This window comes from Heteronotia binoei, chromosome 8 (assembly GCF_032191835.1).
Source record: "Heteronotia binoei isolate CCM8104 ecotype False Entrance Well chromosome 8, APGP_CSIRO_Hbin_v1, whole genome shotgun sequence".
NCBI lineage: Eukaryota > Metazoa > Chordata > Lepidosauria > Squamata > Gekkonidae > Heteronotia > Heteronotia binoei.
Genome location: NC_083230.1, coordinates 114509587 through 114531797, shown reverse-complemented (window position 1 = coordinate 114531797; position 22211 = coordinate 114509587). Strand labels below are relative to the sequence as shown.

At 49.8% G+C, this 22211-nt stretch overlaps 2 protein-coding genes across 2 annotated transcripts in view; one reads left to right on the top strand and one right to left on the bottom strand.

Moving 5' to 3' along the window:
* The window catches only part of DNAI7 (dynein axonemal intermediate chain 7), a 44401-nt gene extending 40261 nt beyond the window's left edge, over positions 1–4140 (top strand). Inside the window, exons 14-15 of the mRNA XM_060245939.1 lie at positions 2037–2150; positions 3742–4140. Of these exons, the coding sequence (XP_060101922.1) occupies positions 2037–2150; positions 3742–4011 (384 nt within the window). The 3' untranslated portion in view covers positions 4012–4140. The remainder of the gene's footprint in view (positions 1–2036; positions 2151–3741) is intronic.
* IRAG2 (inositol 1,4,5-triphosphate receptor associated 2) overlaps positions 4108–22211 on the bottom strand; it is an 89446-nt gene continuing 71342 nt past the window's right edge. The window contains exons 31-35 of the mRNA XM_060245938.1: positions 14395–14469; positions 14241–14302; positions 10336–10437; positions 7249–7347; positions 4108–4922 (exon numbers count right to left, since the gene is read on the bottom strand). Of these exons, the coding sequence (XP_060101921.1) occupies positions 4679–4922; positions 7249–7347; positions 10336–10437; positions 14241–14302; positions 14395–14469 (582 nt within the window). The 3' untranslated portion in view covers positions 4108–4678. The remainder of the gene's footprint in view (positions 4923–7248; positions 7348–10335; positions 10438–14240; positions 14303–14394; positions 14470–22211) is intronic.

The window sequence follows — 22211 nt, the reverse complement described above, 5'->3', positions numbered from 1 at the left end:
TATCTACTAATGGACGGCCGGCCTGGCTCCGCCCCAGGGAACCTGGATCGGGCCTTGCAGGCTGTAGCGGCGTGGCTTAGATTGAGTGGGTTGAAGTTGAACCCAGCGAAGACAGAGGTCCTTTGCGTGGGTCGCGGCGCCCAGGGAGGGGAAATAGCTCTCCCAACCTTCGACGGCGCACCATTGGAACCAGTGCGCCAGGTAAAGAGTTTGGGTGTTTTACTGGAGCCTTCATTATCAATGGAGGCCCAGATAGCAGCCACTGCCAAGTCAGCATTCTTTCATCTGAAGCGGGCAAGGCAGTTGGCCCCCTTCCTGGAACGCCGCGACCTCGCAACAGTGATCCATGCAACGGTCACCTCAAGATTGGACTACTGTAATGCCCTCTACTTGGGGCTACCTCTGTGCCGGACTCGGAAGCTGCAGCTAGTGCAGAATGCGGCGGCCAGGCTGTTACTGGGGCTCCCGAAATGGGAGCACATACAGCCGGGGCTGCGCGGACTGCACTGGCTGCCAGTTATCTACCGAGTCCAGTACAAAGTGTTGGTTATTACCTTTAAAGCCCTATATGGCCGAGGACCTGCCTACCTAAGGGACCGTCTCTTCCCGTATGAACCCCAGAGGGCACTGAGGTCAGCAAGTAAAAACAAAATGACCATCCCTGGGCCGAGAGAGGCCAGGCTCCAAAGCACCAGGGTGCGAGCCTTTTCAGTTGCGGCACCTGCACTGTGGAACCAGCTCCCGGAGGAGGTGCGGGCCCTGCGGAACCTCGACCAGTTCCGCAGGGCCTGCAAGACTGCCCTTTTTAGACGCGCCTATAATGATACGGACTGCTGAGTTGCAATGAACGAAGAACCGCCATCTTTAACACCATTTAAACTGGCAGAATCAGCGCCAGAACAGCTATTACTGCCAGATATATATATAATGTAATGTAAATTAAGTATTTTAATTGAATTAACGGGTTTTTATGTGTAATTTTAATTGTTAATCTAATGTTTTACTATTTATGTTAATATATTACTTACTGTTAGCCGCCCTGAGCCGCTTTGCGGGGAGGGCGGGGTAGAAATAAAATTTATTATTATTATTATTATTATTCTTTCGGTTCCTGAGAGCCGTTTTGGTGTTGTGGTTGAGCGTGCAAACTCCCCACTTCTCCACGTACAACTACTGGAGTGACCTGGGGTCGGTCGTAATTCTGTCTGAACTGTTCCGGAAAGAGCAGTTTCTGTCAGAGCTCTCTCAGCCCCACCTACCTCACAGGGCGCCTGTTGTGGGGAGGGGAAGGGAAAAGGAGATTGTAAGCCGCTCTGAGACTCTTTCAGGTAGCAGGCGGGGTGTAAATCCAATCTCTTCTTTGTTTCCTCAAACGCAAGCCCTGCGCTTGCACTCTTCCAATGTATCTGAAGACGTGTGCTTCCACACAAATGCTGATACCTGGAATTAAACTTCGTTGGTCTTAAAGGCACCACTGAACTCTGTTCTATTGCAAATTTCATAGAATAGAATCATAGAGTTGGAAGGGACCTCCAGAGAGCCAGTTTGGTGTATAAGTGCATGGACTCTTATCTGGAAGAACCTGGTTTGATTCCCCACTCCTGCACTTGCAGCTGCTGGAATGGCCTTGGGTTAGCTGCAGCTCTCGCAGAGCTGTCCTTGAAAGGGCAGCTGCTGTAAAAAGCTCTCTCAGCCCCACCCACCTCACAGGGTGTCTATTGTTGGGGTGGGGAAGTTAAGGAGATTGTGACTGCTCTGAGACTCTGAGATTCAGAGTCTAGGGTGGGATATAAATCTGGTATCATCATCATGTAGTCGAACCCCTGCACAATGCAGGAAATTCACAAACTCCGCCCCCTAAATTCACAGGATCCTCATTGCTGTCAGATGGCTCGTCTTTCTTTGGCAGCTGTTTGCTTGATGTGAAACCATATAAGAGCCCAGCCCGCCTTTTGACATCAGAACCTAGAGGCTGCTGATGTCTGGCTGAGCGTCTCATTCACCTGCTCCTATCTGCCTTTTTGCCTTGATTGTAGAGCCTGGATGCAGAACTCACCTGCTACCAGCAGATGGCGCTGGTCACATCGGCGTTCGCCTTCGGCTGGAGCAAGTGGAACTGGAAGTGCGGAGAAGATCAAGTTGTCTTCAAGGTGAGGAAGGTCCCCGACCCCACACTTAGGAGACTCAAAGCCAGGTCCAATTCAAGACATATCTGGGGACTTTGGGGGTGGAGCCAGGAGACATTGTGGGTGGAGCCTGGAGCAAGTTTGTGACAAGCATAACTGAACTCCAAAGGGAGTTCTGGCCATCACATTCAAAGGGACCGTGCACCTTTTAAGTGCCTTCTCTCAATTGAAAATAATGGATAGGGGCATCTTCTTTTGGGGCTCATAGAATTGGACCCCCTGGTCTAATCTTTTCAAAACATGGATGGTCTTTTGAGGAGAGGCACCGGATGCTATGCTGCAAATTTGGTGCCTGTATCGTGAAAAACAGCCCCACCCGAACCCCAGATACCCACGGATCTATTCTCCATTATACTTTATGGGAATGGGTCTCTATAGGGAATAATGGATTGCCCAGCAGACATTTTCTCCCCCCCCCCCCTGGACTTTTTGATAACCCTGAAGTGGGGGGAGGGCCTCCAAACCGGGGGGATCCCCTTGCCTTCTACTGAAATTCTCTCTGGGTCAGATTTGACCTAGAGAGAACTTCAGTTTTCTGGGTTATACTTCTGAGGATGCCAATCACAGTTGGTGAAACGTCAGGTCTCACAATGCCATGACCACGCCCACATAGCCCGGAAAATCTACAACAACCAATGGACTCCGGCCGTGAAAGCCTCCGACAACATAATCTGATTCAGCTGAACTAATGCCCGAATCATGCCAAAAAAGAGCATGGTTCGGGTATTAATTCAAGTGTCTGGTTGCTCACAGTAACTTACTCTGAACATTATTGTATGATGTGTTTTGCATGCGTTCCTAGTGCAATTACTCCCTTGGTATACCAGCTCTGCTTATCTATGCAACTTGTTATTCATGATGTTTCCACCAGCCTGAGCTGAGGCCTAAGGTCAGTCGCTGAAATAGAATGGGATTAACATGCACCGTGGCACAGAGTGGTAAAGCTGCAGTACTGCAGTCAGAGCCCTCTGCTCACGACCTGAGTTCGATCCCAGTGGAAGCTGGTTCAGGTAGCCGGCTCAAGGTTGACTCAGCCTTCCATCCTTCCTTCCGAGGTTGGTCAAATGAGTCCCCAGCTTGCTGGGGGGAAAGTGTAGATGACTGGGGAAGGCAATGGCAAACCACCCCGTAAAAAGTCTGCCATGAAAACGTTGTGAAAGCAACGTCACCCCAGAGTCGGAAACGACTGGTGCTTGCACAGGGGACTACCTTTACCTTTAACATGCACCTGGGTTTCCAGGATGATGGGGCGGGGGGCCCGCCAAAACCCTTCCCCCCTTGTTTTCCTGCTTTGCTTGAATGTATAACGGTTGGATTGAGCTATATAAGGGAACCCCTGACTGAAGATGTTAGTCTTAGCAAAACCGTGTTTTGCCTCCGTGTTGCTTAAGGAATAAAACCTGCCTAAAGAACAGACTGTGTGATTCCTTGAACTTCTGGGAACTTGACACACGGGACCCTCCTAAATCCTAGAAGCAGCCCTGAAGCCTGGAGTGCTATAATCATGCAAATAACTCAGCTCTCCTCTCCCCGCACCCCCCCCCCCCGGCTGCAGGCCTGCGAATGCTCGGAGCAGGAAGTCCCCGAGAACTGGGCCCTTTATATGTTCAACGGGCAGAGGGCCCAGAAGCTCAGGCTCACCGAGAGCAGCGACACCTTCTCCAAAGCCATAGCGGATGAGTCGGAATTCCACTCCACGCTTTTCCACCTGTTGAAGGACACGGCCAGCGAAGCTGCGCTGGACAGAGTGCAAAGGGCGCACTACCTGTTCATCGACTGCGTGTACCAGCTGCTGACGGCCACCAGGCTACTCAGCTACGCATAAGACTCCAATGACATTAATCTAAAAAAGCCCCCCCCCCCCCCCCGTTTTGTAAGAAGGTTAAACGCCAAGGGTGATTTCGGACTCCAGACAGCTTCCTTGTTTTGTAATAAATACGCAATTTAATCAAAAGCGACGTTCGCTCCCGCATACATTAAGAAATTTTTATTTTTCCAAAGCCTTGAAACGTTAAGTAGGATAGTGGAGGGGTGGGGGGGGGGGAATTAAAAAAAAAGTCATTCAATCAAAAGACAGAATTTGCAGCGCCGAAAAACGTGGAGCTGCAAGTTTGGCATGCGCCATTGTCACATTCCGAAAGACTGAAAACAAAGTGCCTTGATGGCAATGGATGGAATTCTAGCAGGAGCTTCTTTGAATATCAGGCCACACACCCCACCCCGAGGTAGCCAATCCTCCCACAGCTTACAGGGCTCTTTTTTGTAAGCTCTTGGAGGATTGGGTACATCAGGAGTGTGTGGCCTGATATGTAAAGGAGCTCCTGCTAGAATTCCACCCCTGGCAAGGGAGAAGTTTTATTTTTCTAGGTAGGACCTTGGATCCCACAATAACTTAGACAGCTTGAACTATCCCCTACATCCGGGTCAAGGATCTAACACAAGCCGGTGCCCAGCTCAGCCAGCAGGGACCCATGGGACGCACTGGCGGCACGTTACACGGGTGGGGGGCCCTCGTGCCGGAGCCCCGTGTGCGGCCACAGCAGCTGCTGGATTGAAGTCCAAGTGTTCCCCGTCCCAATAGGGGCAGCGTCGGCCGGCCTCTGGAACGAAAAGGCCATGATGAAAGAGGAAAGGACGGCCAGGACCACAGCGACGACCAGAGAAATGCAGAGAGCCTTGTTCGCCCTGCAGAAGACAGTCTGGAGAGAGGAGGTCCAAGAAGAAATTCGGGTGTGCCTGTAGAGGAAAGCAGTCGTCACCAGGGCTTTTTGTGTTGAGAAAGCCCAGCAGGAACTCATTTGCCTATTAGGCCACACACCCTGACATCACCATTGTTTCGCACCGCTGAAAAATTCAGGATCCCAGAATCAATTCGGGGGTCTATTATTGGTAAGCTGAATCAGATCAGAATCCGGATTGGTGTCCCTCCTTCTCCTTTTCAGAAAAAAAATTTAAAAGCCCCGGTCGTCACACCAACCCGGGCTGTAGATTGATGCCGATGCAATGCACAGCCCGAGACACTGGACGGCAAAACAAGAAGCCAGAACAGTTTGCTGCAATTGTGGAAGCCGTCTTCTAGATTTGCAGTCTTTCCTGTTAAGTTGAGGTCTACAATCGTTTATTCGATTCAGACACTGACATTCAGAGGGGAATTAGACAGAAGAATATACTATAGCAGGGGCGGCCAACGGTAGCTCTCCAGATGTTTTTTGCCTACAACTCCCATCAGCCCCAGCCACTGACCATGCTGGCTGGGGCTGATGGGAGTTGTAGGAAAAAACATCTGGAGAGCTACCGTTGGCCGCCCCTGTACTAAAGGGTTGCCAGGTCTGACACAAGAAATATCCGGGGACTTTGGGGGTGGAGCCAGGAGCAAGGTTGCGGCAAGCATAAATGAACTCCAAAGGGAGTTCTGGCCATCGCATTTAAAGGGACCTTCCCTCCATTTGGAAATAACGAGCGACAGGGGCACCTTCTGTTGGGGCTCATAGAATTTTTGGACCCCTGGTCCAATCTTTTGAAATTTGGGGGATGTCTTGAGGAGAGGCAGAGGATGCTATGCTGAAAATTTGCTGCCTCTTCCTCAAAAAACAGCCTCCCCACAGCCCCCGATACCCCCAGATCAATTCCCCGTTATCCCATATGGGAATAAATCTCCACAGAGTATAATGGAGTGCCCAGCAGATTATTTCCCCTCCCCCCAATATACTAATGGAATAAATTATTGAGTAGAGTAGGACCAGTGTCTTGCACTGAAAGCCCCCCACAATTACTGGCAGCCCGATTCTTACAGAAACCCTTTTTTGGCCGTGACCCAGATATCCCAGGTATTCCATCTTGTAAGCAGGTTAAAAGGTTAACCTGCCAACCAAGAACATTTTAGGTGATGGCCTCTGTTCAGTGGAACAGACTTTTAGATAGTGGCAGGCAGGGGTGGGATTCTAGCAGGAGCTCCTTTGCATATTAGGCCACACCCCTCTGATGTGGCCAATCCTCCAAGAGCTGACAAGGGTCTTTTTTGTAAGCCCTTGGAGGATTGGCTACATCAGGGAGGTGGGGCCTAATATGCAAAGGAGCTCCTGCTAGAATCCCACCCCTGGTGGCAGGAGACTCCCCCACCTCCCCCTGGCTTTTCTTCTAGAAGGCGCTGCAAAGCAGAACACTTTGGATGAGCTTTTTCATGATGCTCTGACCTGGCTGACCCAGGCTAGCCAGATCTTGTTGGATCTCAGACGCTAAGCAGGGCCGACCCTGGTAAGTATTTGGATGGGAGGCTTCCAAGGAATATCAGGACTCGGAGGTAGCGGCAGGTTGTATCGAACCGCTTCTCCAAACACCTTCCATGCCCCTGTAGAAGTCGCCGGAGGTCACCATGACTCCCGAGGGTGGACACACACACACACAAAGTATACACACCCACATATACACCTTACACTCCCCTCCCCAAAGAAAAGAAACAATCCTTTTTTGCGGCTTCTAAGGTCGAGACGCGATGTCACCCCAGAGTGAGAAACAACTGGGTGCTTGCAGGGCGGGGGGGACTACCTTTACCTTTTACAGCAGCAAAGCCAGGTGGATAACAAAATGTCAGCACAATGGGACTGGATAAGAAAGGGACTGGAGGGAAGGTCCCATTTCCCCAGACAGGGCCTTATTGGCCTATAAGCCGCCCTGAGCCTTCTTCAGTGAAGAGGGAGGGATATAGACCAAATAAAGAAGATGACGACATTGCATTTATATTCCGCCCTCTGCTCAGAGTCTCAGAGCGGCTCACAATCTCCTTTATCTTCCTCCCCCACAACAGACACCCTGTGAGGTGGGTGGGGCTGAGAGGACTCTCACAGCAGCTGCCCTTTCGAGGACAACCTCTGCCAGAGCTATGGCTGACTCAAGGCCATTCCAGCAGGTGCAAGTGGAGGAGTGGGGAATCAAGCCCGGTTCTCCCAGATAAGAGTCCGCACACTTAACCACTACACCAGACTGGCTCTGAAATACATTCACCAAACTGAAATACATTCAAAGCAGGCGCTGTATTTTGTTTGTTTGTTTCATCCCCACTTACGCTGAGTGCAGCCATGTCGACGAAGCGCTTTCCTTTTCACTCAGCTTCCGAGTCTTGCTCGCTCTTGTATCAGGAGCTGGTGGTTCCACAGGGATGTTCCTGGAAGGAAAGTTCAAAGAGTAGGTCTTTTGGGGTGGAGCCAGGAGACTTGGGGGTGGAGCAAGGGTGTAACTCCAAAGGGAGTTCTGGCCGTCACATTTAAAGGGACTGCACATTTTTAAATGTCTTCCCTCCGTTAGAAATAATGGATAGGAGCACCTTCTTTTGGGGCTCATAAAATTGGACCCGCTGGTCCAATCCTTTTGAAACTTGGAGGGTGTTTTGAGGAGAGGCACTGGATGCTATGCTGCAAATTTGCTGCCTCGACCTAAAAAAAACAGCCTCCCCGAGCCCCAGATACCCGTGGATCAATTCTCCATTATTCCCTGTGGGAATCGGCAGCCCTACCTGGTGCCCTCCAAGTGGGTGGGGTGCCCTGACCCAGAAAGCGCAGGCAAGCCAAATCTTGTCAGATCTCAGAAGCTAAACAGGGCTTGCCCAGGCTAGTATTCGGGTGGGAAACCTCCAAAGAAGACCAGGGTTGTGACGCAGAGGAAGACAATGGCAAAGCCACCTCTGAACATCCCTTGCCTTCAAGCCCCACTAGGGGTTGCCGGAAGTCAGGTTGACTTGATGGCAAAAGATGAAAAAGGAAAGTGGACGGAGACAACTGGGGCTTTTGCCCAGCAAGTCTTCTGATTGGCCAGTGAAGAGTTGATTAGCAGTGCAGATTTTTTTTAAAAAAATGTTGCTTTGGCAGCAGCTGCCAACCTCACCACAAAAATCTTCACAGTGTGATTAATGGTGAGCTGCGGCAGCCATTTTGTGGCTCGCTCTGCCTCATGCGGCAGCCATTTTGTACCTACCACACTGGATCAGAACTCCAAACGTTCCCACAAGCTCAAGAAAGCTGGGGGCCCCTGCTGTCTATCTTCTTGCTCTCACTCTCTTTTTGGAAGATGTTTACCCCTTCCTTCCAGGATATGACACAGAACACTTACCATCTTACAAACGGGATCCAACGATAAGTTTTGAAGGATGGACATTTGGCATGTTTGACGTTTCTAGCCTTTTCTTTACATTAATCAATTCAGGAAGCTTCTTGCCCTCTTTTCCCTCCACCACTTTTAAATACTTCCCCTCCCCCAACAAAACTCTCTCAATATAGTTTACAATACTAACACGCAAGCAACACTGACGCAGAAACCAATCAAAATATAGTGTTCGAAATTAAGTCATACATTACAAAAACTCAAAAGCTAAAAGAACAGAAGAGAAACTCCCAAGAGTCTAGTGGAGCTAAAACAGCAGGGGTGGCCAAACTTGTTTAACATAAGAGCCACATATCCATCCATCCATCCATCCATCCATCCATCCATCCATCCATCCATCCATCCATCCATCCATCCATCAGATTTATATCCCGCCCTCCCCTGACGGGCTCAGGGCAGCTAACGACAGTTAAAACAGTTAAAAAACAACATAGAATTTAAAAAAAATAAAATATAGAATAAAACATAGAATAAAAACAAAATAAATGTCAGATATTTGAGAGCCACAAGACGGAATAAACATCAGATGTTTGCGAGCTGCAAGACATGAACGTCAAATGTATGAGAGTAGGAAGGAAGGTAGGTCGTCAGGCCATTAGATGAGGGGAGAGAGGAGGGAGGGAGAAGCGGAGAGAAAGCAACTTTAGCTTTAAATGCATGATCCAAGCTGCCAGCTGGCTTGGCGAAGTGATTTAAAGAGACAAAATGCCTTCTCCGAACTGGCCAACAGGGCAGTGGTGGCTTCAAGAGACACACAATATGTATGAAAGAGCCATATGTTTGGCTACCCCTGAGTTACAGTAACATCTAGTAGAGAGTAAGGCAACTTAGCTCTAAACACCATCCTTCCCCCGTCAGTGCCAACTGCATTTCAACACAGCATCCAAAAAAGGCATATTTGATTTCCTGGGGTAATTCAAGAAAATCTGACCCTTTGGGACGATTGCCTCTCCTGGAAGTTTCCAGGTTAAAACTTGGTCTCCACCTGTCACTCTGCAGTGTAATGCTCAGGAGACTGCCTGTGGGCCAGAGCCCTGGCTTCTGGAGTCAAAGGGTCATGCAGAACTAACATAACAACAAGAAGAAGACTGTAGATTTATACCCCGCCCTTCTTTCTGAATCAAAGTCTCAGAGCAGCTTACAATCTCCTTTACCTCCTTCCCCCACAACAGACACCCTGTGAGGCAGGTGGGGCTGACAGAGCTCTCCCAGAAGCTGCCTTTTCAAGGACAGCTAGAAGAGCTATGGCTAACCCAAGACCATTCCAACAGCCGCAAGTGGAGGAGTGGGGAATCAAGCCTGGTTAAGAACATAAGAGAAGCCATGTTGGATCAGGCCAATGGCCCATCCAGTCCAACACTCTGTGCCACACGGTGGCCAAAAAACCCCAAGTGCCACCAAGACGTCCACCAATGGGGCTAGAAGCCCTCTCACTGTGCCTCCCCCAAGCACCAGAATACAGAGCACCACTGCCCCAGACAGAGAGTTCCAACAATAAGCTGTGGCTAATAGCCACTGATGGACCTCTGCTCCATATGCTTATCCATTCCCCTCTTGAAGCTGTCTATGCTTGTAGCCGCCCCCACCTCCTGTGGCAGTGAATTCCATGTGTTAATCATCCTTTGGGTGAAGAAGGACATCCATTTATCTGTTCTAACCTGACTGCTCAGCAATTTCATCGAATGCCCACGAGTTCTCGTATTGTGAGAAAGGGAGAAAAGGACTTCTTTCTCTACCTTCTCCATCCCATGCATAATCTTGTCAACCTCTATCATGTCACCCCGCAGTCGACGTTTCTCCAAGCTAAAGAGCCCCAAGCGTTTTAACCTTTCTTCATAGGGAAAGTGTTCCAACCCTTTAATCATTCTAGTTGCCCTTTTTTGAACTTTTCCCAATGTTATAATATCCTTTTTGAGGTGCGGCGACCAGAATTGGTTCTCCCAGATAAGAGTCCAGGCCCTTAACCACTACACCAAGCAAGCAGAAAGGGGCTTACTCTGTTTCAGGCTGTTCTTCTTCCGACTCGGTCCAGGAATGCGAGCTGATGTATCGCTGCAGGGCAGGGCGCTTCTCATCCGGCTTCGCTCCTACCAAACTCCTGTGGGAAGGATTCGGCAATATGCTCTCGTTTTGTTTTGCTGTAACCCAGCGGAGCTGCCAACTAAACACAGCAGGCCTTTAAGTGAACGGATGGGAAGGAATGGAGACGAGCGCTTCGAAACAGGAAACGTGCAGGGAGTTCAGCCTAGCCTCTTCTCTGCAGCGCAACGGAGCTCCTTCTCCCACAATCAAGGTGAGCTGGGCTGGCCCTGCCTCTAGGCGAACTAGGCTAGGGTGCCAGCCTTCTGGGGGCCCCAAATAGGGTGCCCCCCATGCAAGGTTGCCAGTCCCCAGGTGGGTTAAAACAGAAAAAAAACACCGTGTAACCATATGTTGCAATGTAAGTGCCCAAACGCTCTTTACTTGAGTATTGTTTCACAAACTGTTTCAAATGGCTCTTAAAGCAAAACGCAGTCTACGGTTCACAGCCAAACACCTCGAATGTCGTCAGGTACGCAATCTGCTGTCGTTACATCCTTCTTGTCGACAGACGCCGATCAACCTAGCTGCTCCTTCTTACGAAGACAGTCAATAATTCAACAGGTACGGCGGCTACACGAGTCCTACACGACAGCAGATCGTGTACCTGATGACATTCAAGGTTTTTGACTGTGAACCATAGACTGTATTTTGCTTTAAGAGACATTTGAAACAGTTTTTGAAACAATACTCAAGCAAAGAGTGTCTGTGCACTTCTACTGCAACATACAGTTAAGCAGTGGTTTTTTTCTGTTTTCACTAATCTGTATACTGCAGTTTCCCAATTGACTATAATCCCCAGGTGGGGGCGGGGGATCCCCCAGTTTGGAGACCCTCCCCCCGCTTCAGGGTCATCAGAAAGCTGAGGGGAGGGGGAGGGAAACGTCTGCTGGGCGCTCCATGATTCCCTATGAAGACCAATTCTCATAGGATATAATGGAGAATTGATCTGTAGGTATCTGGGGCTTTGTGGGGGCTGTCTTTTGAGATAGATACACCAAAATTTCAGCATAACATCCAGTGCCTCTCCCCAAAACACCCTCCAGGTTTCAAAAAGATTGGACCAGTGGGTCCAATTCTATGAACCTTAAAAGAAGGTGCCCCATCCTTCATTATTTCCAATGGAGGGAAGGCATTTAAAAGGTGTACGGTCCCTTTAAGTATGATGGCCAGAACTCCCTTTGGAGTTCAATTATGCTTGTCACAACCTTGCTCCTGCCTCCACCTCCAATGCCTCCCGGCTCCACTCCCAAAGTCCCAAGATATTTCTTGAATTGGACATGGCAACCCTACACTTCATATATATGAACATATGAAGCTGCCTTATACTGAATCAGACCTTCGGTCCATCAAAGTCAGTATTGTCTACTCAGACTGGCAGCGGCTCTCCAGGGTCTCAAGCTGAGGTTTTTCCTGCCTACTTGCCTGGACCCTTTTTAGTTGGAGATGCCGGGGATTGAACCTGGGACCTTCTGCTTCCCAAGCAGATGCTCTACAACTGAGCCACCGTCCCTCCCATACATATAGAGCAAGATAAAGTTTGCTAGGTTGACCGTGGGCTGCGCTCAGTTTTTAAGAAGAGATGCCCAAAGCTAAAGACACCATGTCTGTCTGGCAACCCTACCAAAATCCTTTGCTACTCAGAAGTGGAACACCCTCTGAGCTTGTTCAGGTGTGTTCTGCTCAGGGCTGGATCGCCTACTAGGCAAATTAGGCATTTGCCTAAGGCGCTGGGAGGGGGGGTGCCGACCTCAGACAAATGTCTAATCCCCCCCCCCCAACTTGTCTGCCAGCTCTTCTCAGAAGTGAGAAATAACAGAAGGGAAGGGGGGGCACAGCACAGCTCATGCATCCATAGAAGAGCGGAGGGGTGGCAGGACCAATTCAAGAAATATCTGGGGGCTTTGGGGGTGGAGCCAGGAGGCATTGGGGTGGAGCCAGGAGCAGGTTGTGACAAGCATAATTGAACTCCAAAGCGAGTTCTGGCCATCACACTTAAAGGGACCGTACACCTTTTAAATGCCTTCCCTCCATTGGAAATAATGAAGGATAGGGGCGCCTTCTTTGGGGGCTCATAGAATTGGGCCCCCTGGTCCAAACGTTTTGAAACTTGGAGGGTGTTTTGGGGAGAGGCACTGGATGCCATGCTGCAAATGTGGTACCTCTACCTCAAAAGACAGCCCCCAGAAAGCCCCAGATCATTTCTCCATTATACCCTATGAGAATAGGTCTCCAAAGGAAATAATGGAGTTCCCTGCAGACATTTCCCTCCCCTCCCCCAGCTTTCTGATGACCCTGAAGCGGTCAGAGAAGAAGGGAAGGGAGAAATAACAGAAGGGAGGGGAGGGGAAGGGAAGGGAAGGGGGGCCACGGCATGGTGCATGCAGCCAGAGAAGAGGTGCCGTGCCCCCTAGGGCCGGCTCTAGTTCCGCTTCTGAGTAGCAGGAGACCGAAGGACTTGCTCAGGAGAACTTGCCTTCTAAGGTCAGGCCCTGCCACCAAAACCAAATGCTGGCATAAAACAAGTCCTCATCACCTGTTGTAAGTGGGAAGTTTAGAGCACATGAACATAAAATTTGCTATATACTAATCTGGGTACTTTTCATAGCAGAAGCAGCTCGAAAGAGGAAGGAGACCTGGCAGTGACCCCTGAAGAGGGACCATAAAAGGAGAACTTCTCCCATCAATTCTACTTCCATGTCAAAAGGTTTCCTGTACAGTAAAGGGAGCACTGCCTCAGGCACGTGAGTTAATAGTCCAGGAGCAAACGTCAAGCATTAAAGAAATAGTTACTGGGATGAATTCAGAGTTTAATGGGCGATTCCCACTGATGCCCCCTTGTGCCTGGAGCTGCACTCAGTTTTGTTCCTTGGGGTCTCATCTCTCCAGGGCTTTTTTTTATAACAGGAACTCCTTTGCCTATTAGGCCACACCCCTCTTATGTAGCCAATCCTCCTGGAGCTTACAGTAGGCCCTGTATGAAGAGCCCTGTAAGGAATTCTAGCAGGACCTCCTTTGCCTATTAGGCCACACACCCCTGATGTAGCCAATCCTCCTGGAGCTTCCAGTAGGCCCTGTACGAAGAGCCCTGTAAGGAATTCTAGCAGGACCTCCTTTGCCTATTAGGCCACACACCCCTGATGTAGCCAATTCTCCTGGAGCTTACAGTAGGCCCTGTAGGAAGAGCCCTGTAAGGAATTCTAGCAGGACCTCCTTTGCCTATTAGGCCACACACCCCTGATGTAGCTAATCCTCCTGGAGCTTACAGGAGGCCCTGTAAGAAGAGCCCTGTAAGGAATTCTAGCAGGACCTCCTTTGCCTATTAGGCCACACCCCGCCCCCCCCCCCGATGTAGCCAATCCTCCTGGAGCTTCCAGTAGGCCCTGTACGAAGAGCCCTGTAAGGAATTCTAGCAGGACCTCCTTTGCCTATTAGGCCACACACCCCTGATGGAACCAATCCTCCTGGAGCTCTCAGTAGGCCCTGTACGAAGAGCCCTGTAAGCTCTTGGAGGACTGGCTACATCAGGGGTGTGTGGCCTAATATGCAAAGGACTTTCTGCTACAAAAAAAGCCTTGCGTCCCTCCATTTTGTGGAGACCTGTGGAAGGGGGGGGGCAAGCAGTTAAGTCCCATTCTGCTAATAGCAAATGTAGCCTGGATCCAACCCACTGTTTAGACCCTACATTACAGGTGCACTTTTAAGCTCTGAAACGTTTGGATTCTCAGTTGTTTGGATTCTCAGTTGTCATTTGGATTCTCCATTGTTGTTTGTAGTCTTGATTGTCCCTTTTAAACCCAGGAGAATGCTTAGCTGCCTTACCAACTTGAGCGCCTGTTGAATTTATCATTCCGGTCGCTCCCATCTGTTTCATTCAACTGAACCTTTGGAGAAAGAGGGAAGAGTCCTCAGCCTGTATCCGAACAAGGTATTTAGCAGAAGTGAGAGAATCGGTATTCGGGATGTGCCTACGTACCAAGGGCAAGCCGGAGCTGGCATTTCCCACATTCCTGGGCAAGGCTGCAATGCTAACTCTGCGTAGGGATGACTGCTAGGGAAACAAGAGATAACTGCACGATGAGTTACACATTTGACAGGCTTAGGAGCCCCACCCCTTCAAGACAAGGGTAGCACTTAGAGCAGGGGTGTCAAACTCATTTGTTATGAGGGCCGGATCTGACATAACTGAGACCTCGTTGGGCCGGGCTATGTGTGTCATAAAATGTAATGCCTGAAAGCAGAGATATAAACTTTATAAAAGACACAAACACAATTAAAGATTTTTTTTAAAAAAAAACCCTTAAATATGCTTAAAAGATTAACACTCTTGCAATATTTTGTTTAACAGTTTCTGACAACTGACACTCGCTCTGAATTACTGCATCAAAATCTGAATTACTGCATCAAAACATATGTGCTGTAGCAATCTTGAATATGCTGTTCAGGTGTACTTCTGTAAGTTGCAAACCCACTTTTGATTTATTGACATTCATTACAGAAATCTCATGGTCAGTGCTTTGAGCCTAAAACCCAGGGGGAAATATGAAATGGCTGGGCATTGTGAGCTTTTGTATGTAAGTTGCTTCATGCGCTCGTCAGCCAGTGGAGAAAATAGAGGTTTTGCTCTGTAGCTCTTGTGCAGTTGAGCAAGCCCAGCAGAGCAAGCTGTGATGCAGAAGGAAGTGAGAGAGAGAAGGAAGCAGATGACAGTGAGTTGCTCACGGGCCTGATAGGAGCCCTCTGGGGGCCTAATCTGGCTCTCAGGCCACATGTTTGACACCCCTGACGTAGAGAAGCAACATGTAATTCCAGACAGGCCTAGCAATTGCTCAGACATTTCTTTGGTAGGAAAGGATCCATTCTGCTGGCAGTGGGACTCGACTCTGCTCCAAGGAAGAGGAAAGAGCCACCAGCAGCAAATCAGAGCCACAGGAAAAGGAAAGAGCCGTTGTTAACAGAAAAGAGTGAAAAAAGCCAATCCATACGTTTTCCCATACATGCTAAAGCACATGATCTCAAACATGCGCATGGTGCCACGTGCTCTTCAACGCTAAACAGTGGCCTTGGCACATAGTCCAGCTCAGCTCCTTCCCTTGGAACATCTGCAGCGCAGTGGAGTGGATAACTTTGACGGCCGGCCTGTGAGACTACTGCTGTGCCAGCGAACGAAAGTGGGGAAAGAGAGAGATGGCGACTGTATTTGGCCACACATCGTGGCAGCTCACAAACCCCCAGCCATGTTGCCAGCACCTCAAAGACTCACCTCGGGCAAAGAACAGGCTCTGCAAACCCAGCAAAAAGGCCTGGTGTGCCATAGTTTGGGATGCACATGCCAGGGGGTGTCTACCCACAGCACTTAGCTCTGCGGTCACATCACAGTGCCCTGCTTCGCTCTGCTACCTCATATACCAGCAGCAGCCATCAATGCTCAGTGAGGTATGGTAAAACTAAGGCAGCTTGATGCCACAAGCAGAGGGGAAGGGGCTGGAAGCCAAGCAGAAGACCCCAGCAGCCAGGGCTTTTTTTTGTAGCAGGAGCTCCTTTGCATATTAGGCCACACCCCTCTAATGAAGAAGACGACGATAACATTGAATTTATATTCTGCCCTCCATCCTGAATCTCAGCGTCTCAGAGCAGCCTACAATCTCCTTTCCCGTCCTCCCCCACAACAGACACCCTGCGAGGTGGGTGGGGCTGAGAGAGCTCTCCCAGAAGCTGCCCTTTCAAGGACAACTCCTACAAGAGCTATGGCTGACCCAAGGCCTTCCAGCAGGTGCAAGTGGAGGAGTGGGGAATCAAACCCGGTTCCCCCAGATCAGAGACTGCGCACTTAACCACTGCACCAAACTGGCTCTCTGATGTAGCCAGTCCTCCTGGAGCTTACAGTAGGCCCTGTACTAAGAGCCCTGTAAGCTCCAGTAGGATTGGCTACATCAGAGGGGTGTGGCCTAATATGGAAAGGAGTTCCTGCTACAAAAAAAAAGCCCTGCCAGTGGCAAAAAAACCAGAAGCAACCATCAGCAACAAAACGCCTTACAGCGCAAACAAAAAGCAGAATTAAACCTCGACGTTCCCCGTTTCCAAGAATAACCGCGCAGATGAACGCAACCTAAAGACGGCTCATCTTTAGCAGACTGTTGCCAGGGCAAAAGCCACGACGTCTTGTCCACCCAGTTCCTCAAAACCCTCCACGTGCTCCTGGAGGCAACTACTGCAGTCGAATTTTTTTTTGGGAGGGGGGGGGGGAATGTTCAAAAGGCTGGTGGCTCGTAGCTTTCTGCATTGCATAGAAGCATTTCGGAAAGGTTCCTCGGTTTGCTAAAAAAAAAATTCCTCTCTGGGTAAGAATTCTGCAGTCATCTACATTCAGCGCAAGTGAACGCGTGAAACAAGTTTGTACAGTTTTGTTCATCTTAAGGTGTGTTTGCTTTTACAGGTAGGGATTGGGTGGCCGAGGGAAGGGGAGCGCAGCGGGAACAGCACAGAGGAGGGCGTCGCTGCTAGATCGTCTGCTCCAGCTTATTCCTGACCTTGAGGTTTTCTGCCCCGAATAAGATTTGAGGATCCATTTCAAAGCAATGGTGCTGAGGATGCAGCCTTCAGCTCAGAGCGGGGTGTGAAATCCCAGGAAGTCAAGAAGAATAACGTTAATGGGAGAGGGGAGTGTTTGCATCCACTATTTCGGATGGCCCCTCTAGGTATTCAGTGACAGCCGCCGTTGAATGGTTTCCCCCCTTCCCCGCTATGGTGGGCCTGTAAAGCTGACTCACGGTGATTCTGTAGGGCAGCGGTGGCCAAACTGTGGCTTGGGAGCCACATTTGGCTCTTTCACACATAATGTGTGGCTCTTGAAGCCCCCACCTCCCCGTCGACTGGCATTTCTCTCTTTAAATCACTTCTCCAAGCCAAGCCAGCCAGAGTTTTGGTGAATGCATTCAAAGTTAAAAGTTGTCTTCTTTCCACCTCTCCCTTCCTCCCCCCTCCACCCCCATCTGTTTGCTTTCTTTCCACCTACCTATTTTCCTCCCTTCCCTTCCCGTCTTGTGGCTCTCAAACATCTGATGTTCCTGTCTTGCGGCTATCAAACATCTGACGTTTATTCTGTGCGGCTCTTATATTAAGCAAGTTTGGCCACCCCTGCTGTAGGGTTTTCAAGGCAAGAGACGTTCAGAGGTGGTTTGCCGTTGCCTGCCTCTGCATAGCAACCTTGGATTTCCTTGAGGGTGTCTCATCCAAGTTCTAACTCTAGGCTGACCCTACCTAGCTTCCAAAATCTGATGAGGGCGAGCCAGCGCGGGCCGTCCAGGTCAAGGCAAGAGATGTTCAGAGATGGTTTTGTCTTTGCCTGCCTCTGTGTAGCAACCTTGGACTTCCTTGGTGGTCTCCCGTCTACAAGCACAGACGGCTTCAAGTGGGGATTGGATAAACATATGGAGCAGAGGTCCATCAGTACCTATTAGCCACATGGTATTGATGAAACTCTCTGTCTGGGACAAGTGATGCTCTGTATTCTCGGTGCCTGGGGGGGAGGGGGGCACAGTGGGAGGGCATCTAGTGTCCCGGCTCCACTGATGGACCTCCTGATGGCACCTGGGATTTTGGCCACTGTGTGACAGAGTGTTGGATGGGGTGGGCCATTGGCCTGATCCAACATGGCCTCTCTTATATTCTTATGGCCTTGTGGTAGACCTCCTGATGGCACCTGGGCTTTTGGCCACTGTGTGACACAGTGTTGGACAGGATGGGCCACTGGCCTGATTCAACATGGCCTCTCTTACATTCTTATAGCCTTGTGGTAGACCTCCTGATGGCACCTGGTTTTTTGGCCACTGTGTGACACAGAGTGTTGGACTGGATGGGCCATTGGCCTGATCCAACATGGCTTCTCTTATGTTCTTATCCAAGTACTAACTGGGGCCATCCAAGTCAGAGCAGTTAAACTGTACGTGTCTTTAATATCTGTACTGTTTGCATTCTGCAGCCCTGGGGCTCACGTGGGGAATGGGGAAGCAATGAGACCATTCAATAAACTCTGTTTTCCAAGATTAATAGCTGCGCACAACACAGGAAAGGGCATGCCAAGCACTAAGCCAACCGAAAAGCAAGCAGCCCCAAGTCACAATTGCAGCTGTACCTTTAAAGAGCCCGAGAGCTTTTTACTTGAAGACTCATCTGTAAGAGGAAGAAGAATGGCAGGAAGTGGTGAGTACAGGAGGGCCATGACCTCCACGGCCAAACACAACAGCCCTGTGTCTGCACTAAGACTCACTGATGGTTAGTTTACACTAAGCTATCTATAAGAGGAAGGAGGAGGCAAAGATATGGAAGCCTGGGTGGTGTAATGGCCAAGGGTGGCAAACTATAATCTGGAGAACACCTAGGGTTGCCAAGTCCAATTCAAGAAATATCTGGGGACTTTGGGGGTGGAGCCAGGAGACTTTGGGGGGTGGAGCCAGGAGCAAGGGTGTGAAAAGTGTAATTGAACTCCAAAGGAGTTCTGGCCATCACATTTAAAGGGACGGCACACCTTTTCAATTCCTTCCTTCCATAGGAAATGAAGAATGGAGGCACCTTCATTTGGGGCTCATAGAATTGGACCCCCTGGTCCAATCGTTTTGAAACTAGGGGGGTATTTTGAGGAGAGGCGCTAGATGCTATACTGAAAATTTGGTGCCTCTACCCCCAAAAAACAGCTCCCCCCCCAGAGCCCCAGATACCCTCGGATCAATTCTCCATTATTTCCTATGGGAATAAATCTCCATAGGGAAAAATAGAGTTCCCAGCAGACATTTCCCTCCCCTCCCCCCACTTTCTGACAACCCTGAAGCGGGGGGAGGGTTTCCAAACTGGGGGATCCCCTGTCCCTACCTGGGGATTGGCAACCCTAAGAACACCAGGTTCAAGCCCCCACTCCCCCCCTCCTCACATGAAGGCTGCTGGGTGCTCTTAGGACAACCACAAGTTCTCTCCGAGTTCTCTCAGCCCCACCTGTCTCACAAGCTGCCTGTTCTGCGAAGAGGAAAGGAAGGCGGTTGTCAGTCACTCTGAGACTCCTTGAAGTAGGGAAAGGCAAGGTCCCCTGTGTAAGCACCAGTCGTTTCTAACTCTGGGGTGATGTTGCTTTCACAACGTTTTCACAGCAGACTTTTAATGGGGTGGTTTGCCATTGCCTTCCCCAGTCAACTACACTTTCCCCCCCAGCAAGCTGGGGACTCATTTGACCGACCTCGGAAGGATGGAAGGCTGAGTCAACCTCGAGCCAGCTACCTGAAAGCCCAGCTTCCACCAGGGATCGAACTCAGGTCGTGAGCAGAGCTTAGGACTGCAGTACTGCAGCTTTATCACTCTGCACCACAGGGCTCTCTGCAGTAGGGAAAAGCGGGGTGTAAAAACCAAATTTTCTTCTATAAACCTTCCCACTGCCTGCTGAATGGGTTGAGACGAGATTTTATCGCTGTAGCCTAGAATAATGATGGTTGAGCTTCAGATCTGGAGGTCTCCAGTTCAAATTATGCCTCAGCCACAAGACCTGAGGCAACTAAGGGGAGGGACAGTGGCTCAGTGGTAGAGCATCTGTTTGGTAAGCAGAAGGTCCCAGGTTCAGTCCCCAGCATCTCCAACTAAAAAGGGTCCAGGCAAGTAGGCATGAAAAACCTCAGCTTGAGACCCTGAAGAGCCGCTGCCAGTCTGAGTAGACAATACTGACTTTGATGGATCGAGGGTCTGAATCAGTATAAGGCAGCTTCATATGTTCAGCTCCAAGAAACATCGACTGAGGGGTGACATGATAGAGGCTTACAAGATTATGCATGGGATAGAGAAGGTAGAGAAAGAAGTACTTTTCTCCCTTTCTCATGATACAAGAACTCGTGGACATTCAATGAAATTGCTGAGCAGTCGGGTTAGAACGGATAAAAGGAAGTCCTTCTTCACCCAAAGGGTGATGAAAACGTGGAATTCACTACCACAGGAGGTGGCGGCGGCGGCTACAAGCATAGCCAGCTTCAAGAGGGGATTGGATAAGCATATGGAGCAAGAGGTCCATCAGTGGCTATTAGCCACAGGGTATTGATGGAACTCTGGGGCAGTGATGCTCTGTATTCTTGTGCTTGGGGGGGCACAGTGGAGGGCTTATAGTGTCCTGGCCCCACTGGTGGACCTCCTGATGGCACCTGGTTTTTGGCCACTGTATGACACAGTGTTGGACTGGATGGGCCACTGGCCTGATCCAACATGGCTTCTCTAACGTTCTTATGGCTCACTGGTAGAACTCCTGATGGCGCCTGGGTTTTAGCCACTGTGTGACACAGAGTGTTGGACTGGATGGGCCATTGGTCTGATCCAGTATGGCTTCTCTTATGTTCTTATGTCATGACCCCAGCATTCTTTGGTGGTCTCCCATCCAAAAACTAGCTAGCGCCGACACTGCTTGGCTTCCAAGATGTGACGAGGTCAGACTAGCCTGGGCTATCCACCCCCTTCCCTACAGGAAAGTAAGCAGCTGGCACACGGGCTCTTGCTAGTGTCTTCTCAGGTGTTACCTCGGTCCCCCGAAGAGCTGAAGGACTTTTCGTTCTGGGACAACACTTCCTTCAGCTCCTCCAGTTCCGCATGCTCTCTTGTGTAGGTACGCTTCAGATTTTCCACATGCTGAATCATCACTTCTACTGCTTTACTGACTCGACTCTCCTACGAATTAAAGTTAGGAGCGGAAAGAGACTGGTGAATTCGGTGGGAGGGGGGGCATTTCCTGCTGCTGGCCAGCTGGCTGGTGGGGAGAAATTACCCCTCCCCCCAAAAAGGGAGAAACAATCAGAAATTAAAGCGATGTGACCCAGAAATGAAGCAGGCACATTGGGGATACTGAGGGCAGCACTCTGGTTTTTAGGCAAAAACTCTATGGTAGAAGTTAATTCTACCATAGAGTTTTTGCCCAAAAACCAGAGTGCCCCCCCACTTCACTTCCAGATCATTTAGGCACTTTGCTGAAATGCCAGGCATTCCTCCCTGTTCCAAGTAAGTGCACCCCCCACCCCCAGTGGACTGCTCAAAGGGAACTAGACCTCCTGATGCCCCTTGGTTTTTTGGCCACTGTGTGACACGACTGGATGGGCCACTGGCCTGATTCAACATGGCTTCTCTTATGTTTGTATGGCCCCACTGGTGGACCTCCTGATGGCACCTCGTTTTTTGGCCACTGTGTGACAGAGTGTTGGACTGGATGGACCATTAGCCTGATCCAACATGGCTTCTCTTATGTTCTTGTTCTCCAGGGGAACTTAGTTTGTACAATTTCACCTGGAGATCAGGTACAATAACAGGAGATCATCAGGCCTTGCCAGGAGATGGACAGCCGTAAATACCAACAAGATCCAGATGGCAGAGTTCACACACACAAAAAAATCAATTTGTGGACATGAAACGCAGACATTTCGCTGGGTGTTTTGAATCAATGCAAAGGTTGATCTTCCCATCAGCACTCTCTCTAGGAATAGAGTTTGTACAACTTCACGCTTAGATCTCCTCCTCCTGAGCCCGCCTTGGTGGGGAGGGCGGGATATAAATTGAATAAATAAAATAAATAAATTCCATTTGGCTCAAAGTCCTAAAAATACCAGTGCCCAGCTTCTGCAGAGCTTATCTGGGCCGCAGAGGTTTTCACCCTTCGAAATGGACCTTTCACCTCTCCCAGCAGGTGCGCCATTTGTCAACATCCTATGACTGACTTTTCCTTCTCAGCCATTGCCGTGGTGACATCACAACACCTCATCCCACAATAGGAAACATTTTTAA